Consider the following 5,529-nt stretch of genomic DNA (forward strand, 5'->3'; position numbering starts at 1 on the left):
GTTCACCCCTCTACAGACATACAATAATACACTCCCCTTTATTAACCCCCACACACACATAAAATATTACACTCCCCATTATTAACCCCCCCACACAAAATAATAACACACTCCTCACCCCTGTTCACGTCTATGCAGGAGGAGGATCGACCCCTGGTGATCTAGGGGTGATTAGTGAGGTCTGCTGCAGACCTCACTAATACATCCTTGCTTTCGGCCGGAGCTCAGAACTGTCAGAGCTCTGGCCGAAGGAGACACAGATGCAGACCGTGGAGCTACTCCCGCAAGTCAGGTACGCGGTCTGTGACCGCGTGCCTGACATGTCAGCTGGCTGCGGGCCACATAGTACCGGCCCGCGGACCGATACTTGGAGACCCAAATTTCCACTCGCCCTCACTTTATTTTTACTCGCCAAATGCAAGCAGGCGAGTGGAAATTTTGAGCCCTGATATATGGATTACCAAGAGATCTATAAGTGTCTATGAATGACAAGTTAAACACTTCCAGGGAATTTCCAAACATGAGAAAAAAAAAAGATATAATGGTTTTGGTGGTTTGATGATTAATTAAAACTGTGGGCCACTCAGCAGTGCCTACCATGCAACCACCCCCTATGTGTGCTATCTATTGCCAGCTTAAAGTGAGACTTTCCTTTTCTACTATCTTCTCTCCTCCCATGCGACATCGCTGGTCAAATTACAAAGAAAGCAAATGCTCACTTTAAATTACTTCCTGGCCAACACTGTGCCATGATGGCCATCAAAACCTAATCAGTATTGCAGTAGTGTAGATGATTGGTACACATGATAACATTTTCTAGTATAAGTTACTCTCTAACACTGAAGACATTATGAAAACACTGTATTAAAGGCAATGAGTTGGCACTCTAACAAAGGGAACAAAGAATATTTAATTTTGATATGAGTGAAATACCCCTCTAACCTACATTGACATGTAACTTTGTACACTAGGAGGTCTTAGAAGACACTGAAAATATTTAATTTGTTTTATCAAACAAAATGTATTGCCAAAAGGACAGGGGCTAAACCCTCTATCCTCCTCAAAAGGGCTTCTGTTTAATTCCACAGCAAACAGTCACGGAGACGGTTCGGATGGCAACCTTACCAAGACCTTCCACAGCAGGAGGAAGTGGTGAAAATGGCAGAGTGGTTAGTCACGACTTTCCCAAATCCATGCAGACAATTCCATGTATGAGTCACAGTGCAGGGATGGCCCTAGGAGCAACTGGATTATAATACCAGCAGACTTCACACCACCTGGTGAAGCAGTCATGACCTTTTCCCCTGTTCCAGTGCCAAAAACAAAAGGACACATTTTATGGACTTTACACAAGTCACTCAAAGATTTATTTTTTGTTCTTTATTTTTCTTTGTCCTTTTTAGCCACATGTGGCAAACTTACACATCAATAAACTGCAATAAAGAGCTGATATTGGGAAGAACAGAGATCCTACCCTGTGGGCTGGACATTTGAATGTGTTTCAATAGACTCTGATCCCACAATGATTCAGCTCATCAACTCTTAGTATATTGAATTATTTTAGGGAAACATTTACCATATTTTTTTTTAATCCTGTGTTAGCTTTCTGAACACACTTGGGCATACAATCTGCTGGCATTCCCATCAGGATTTGAACAAACAAGAACTGGAATGTCTTACAAATGAAAAACCAAGAGAGATAAGTTTGAGGTACACAGTGTCATCTTTGAGCTACAAAAGGCATTATAACAAGAGAAAGAGTTGAACTAAAGACAGAGTAAAAGCTGTACATAGCAAATGGAAAGCAAAAGAATAAATAAATATTCAAGACTATGAGACCTGTGGTGCAAGATTACAAAAAAAGAGACAACTGAACGGCATTAATAAAGGCTGCTAAGAATGAATGCCATCAGATATCTTGTTTACCTATGTGGATACAAGTGTAAGCCATGAACGACTCTACAGAATAGCATCGGTAATCTCAACAATGCACAACCACTAGGACTTGATATCACTTTGCAAAAGTAGATGATTTATGATTGTGTTTCAAGGCATATACTATTAACAAGAATGCCCAACAGATTGAGTACAGGCACAGAGTCTTGTAGGTCTGTTGAGCTTTTACTGTAATGTCTACAAACATCTAGACATAAAATGTATTGCTTTAAGAGTTTACAGTCTTGCATAAGCTGCCAAGTTCTGTAAGGTGGTTAAATAAGAATGTCAATGCATCTTAAAAAAAAAAACAACTTAAATTTTGCCAACAGTTGTGGGAATGTCATCAATGTAAACAATTTCAAAAGCTATGAAAGGACTGGACTTTGATAGATACACCATAGACTGTGCCTGGGTTCATGTCAGCAGATGTTGTGGAAGTATAATGACGCACTTAATGCCATACATTTCAAGCAATCTTTTGTTGGCACACCTTAACTCTTTCCCATCTACAAGAGGGAAGTGATGCCCTTAAAAAAGTATCTTTCTAAAAGTTAGTGTTTTGAATTATCATGTTTTCGTTATTTAATTTTTTGAATATTTTATGAGTTCCAGTTTTAATTGTGAAGAAGACAGATACTATACCTTGAACCTCTGCAAAAGTGTATGTTGCCATTTTGGAGTGGAAACATAATTTTCTTAATTCCTCAAAGTTCTGAGGAGCTTTCCAGCCATTTGACTCAAAGGGCCTTGCAACTACTGGAATTGACCTTGAAAATTCACAAGGGCATTGCAGCAAAACGTTCCTTCTTGCACAGAGGAGCCTGTTTGCTCAGTGACTACAAGATGAGACTCGGTGGGGAGCCGGACACAACAAATCAGCAATGGAGATGTTGCGTGTTCAGTCGTAATTTGTATTTTTATTACACTTTCTTAAAACAGAGGTGTGGAGCCAAGCTTGGTTTTTAATCCCAAGAGTGGATTCCACATGTAATCCCTTCAGGTGTTTCATTCCGGTTTTCCTCTTTGATACCTGGATATTTTTTCTCCACAGAAAAGCTGTATTTGTTTTAAATCTGATGTCAAAAGTGCTAAGCGAGACTATGTTTGGTCAAACAACAGAAGCATCATAGTTTGGCTTGTTTTCTAGATGTGATGGGGTAGAGTCGCTCTCATCAGCATCTCCTTGCTTCTTGCATTTCTCCTTTGTTTTATTTTTTTCTTTGAATTAATATAAAAAGGACGTGGCTACTTTCTTTGATGAGGCAAAGCAGCTTCTGTATACACTTTAGAGTGAATGTATGTGTGGTTTGAAAGCATATTAGGGTACCTATTGCTACATCATGAGTGTCACTTGTTGGGAATCAGGCCCACTTTCTATGACACACCCCCTCCATACATTAGCTGTGTGCTACGAGTACATTTTTGCTACTGATTTTTTTAACATTTATAACTCAAATGAAGTAACTAAAATATATTTTAGATAGACATTGTGCTTAAAGCATCCATTTTTATAGTCTTTCATCCACTTTTTGTTACAACAGATGCACACAGAGTGTATAAATATGACTGGGCAGTCCCAGAGGCACCAGAGTTTTACTATGTTGTTTAGTGCAGGATTTTACATAACGTTACCTGGCCAGAAACGCGCCCTCCCTTCCTCAACACTACAAGTCTGTGTGAGGACACTTGTAATTAGGGAGGTGGGCAGTATTTATTTTTAGTAGAATATAATTTATGCCAGCATAGGGCACTAGAGTGGGAGGATAAAAGCACATTTCCACTGAGGATGTAACGATGCAATGTTCTCTCTATGGTTTTGTATAATAGGCTCTTCATCCTTAAATCTACACTTTGTCCATTTAGTACAACCCAGACCCATCTTCTTCATGCTTCTCAACAGCCCAATTTCCCCCAGCAGAACCTTGTTAAGTACTTGCTACTTCCAGATATGAGGAGGGACATATGTCCCTCACCCTCCCCTCCTTGCCACACTGAACTACTGAGAATCTAAAGGACCAATTGCCAGGCACAAGCACTGTCACATAAGTATCTTAACCCAAACTGAGCTCCAACTTGTTACCCTGCTAACCTGGTTACCTACTGAAGCCCCAGAATTCCTGGCTTGCTAGGAGTAGAAGCTCACACCAGGTTAAGAACTGAAGGTAAGTATCCACCCTGAAGAAGATGGGCAATCCAGTGGGCCCTAATGGGCAAAGTACATGGTTGCTTTGGGGCAAATTCACACAGGAAACTCTTATACCATTTTTTTGCTTATGATGTCTAATGCTGAACTGCATAAAGCAAAAGGTAGCAGTAAACAGAGATTCATTCAGTGCTATATTGTGCTAATGCAACTCAAATATAAATATAGTACAAAGATGGGGACAAATGCTGAAATAAAATTTGTAAAAGAGTGACACTCTTAACACTCTTCCCTATGCTCATGTAAAATAGGGAAAGAACAGATCCCATCAGTTGTAATGCTGAGTTGATACAGTATAGCAATAAAAGAGATAAAGTATGGTTTATTAAAGAAAAGTGTTACTTTAGGAGTCACCTGTATGGCATCACATTTACAATTTAGATATTCAAATCCCTAAACCTGGTGTGTTTCAAATTAGACTTATGTGTCAACACAGGATACATCTCATGCTACTATGGAATAAAAAATTGTCTTTAGGATGGATGGCGTATCTGTCACAATCAAATATGTTCTATAGGTAGTACCAAGCATGTCACATGACACTCATCTTATATCTCTGGGTACCTTTAGATGTGTATGTGGAGCTGAAGTGTGTTTAAGGTCCCAGAAATCAGTTACCACCCAATATTTTGCAGGAAAATGCAGCGAATCCTATTGGTTTAAAACCTCATGATAGTTCTATGGCTGTGCTGCACAGGGTAAAGCTGACCTCACACAGTGATGTTTGGTTAATTTATGCGAATCTAAATGTCCACAATGTTACAATCTGATTGTAGATTCTGTGCACAATTTCCGAGCACAACTAATCACTATGCACTGTATAAATCTACCTGAAAAGTCCATCTAATTAATATCCAGTCAGTGGCTACCACACAGTTGTTGGTAAATCAAATGGAGATTGTACAATCAGATTGTGAAGTGTTTGGCTATCTTACACCAATCCAGCTATAACATTTAAAGCTAAACTCCAGGAAACGAAATACACATTTAAAATGCATATCTGTGAGCTGTTTACTCTGTTGTATTGGCCCTTCCATACAGCAGAACCAGGTTGGTGACCTGATATCTCTACTGCAGCTAAGCAATTCAGTTTGGTCACACCCCTACACCTAGCATGTTCATTGTCAGGACATGTCTATGTAGCACACGTTATTAACTAATAGTACTGCCATGCATTCTCCAAATCTCAGTGCTGCTGTAAAGGAGATTGCAACAGGCTGACATCAAGACAGATTCAGGTACTTACTCTAGCTGAATATAAAATACATTTCATGAGGATTTAAAGTGACCCGTCGCTATTCTTTGAAACCTTCCTATTCACTGAAACTGACACCAGGCCCGGCACTACCATATAGGCAGGTCAAGCAACTGCTTGACAGTGCCAACGG

At 39.7% G+C, this 5,529-nt stretch overlaps 1 protein-coding gene across 1 annotated transcript in view; it reads left to right on the top strand.

The window, feature by feature from the left end:
• GRIA1 (glutamate ionotropic receptor AMPA type subunit 1) overlaps positions 1-2,246 on the top strand; it is a 236,637-nt gene extending 234,391 nt beyond the window's left edge. Inside the window, 1 exon segment of the mRNA XM_018559555.1 lies at positions 1,068-2,246. Within this exon segment, the coding sequence (XP_018415057.1) occupies positions 1,068-1,256 (189 nt within the window). The 3' untranslated portion in view covers positions 1,257-2,246.
• The last annotated feature ends 3,283 nt before the right edge of the window (positions 2,247-5,529 follow it).

This window comes from Nanorana parkeri, unplaced genomic scaffold (assembly GCF_000935625.1).
Source record: "Nanorana parkeri isolate BGI_ZX_2015 unplaced genomic scaffold, ASM93562v1 scaffold403, whole genome shotgun sequence".
Taxonomy (NCBI): Eukaryota; Metazoa; Chordata; class Amphibia; order Anura; family Dicroglossidae; genus Nanorana; species Nanorana parkeri.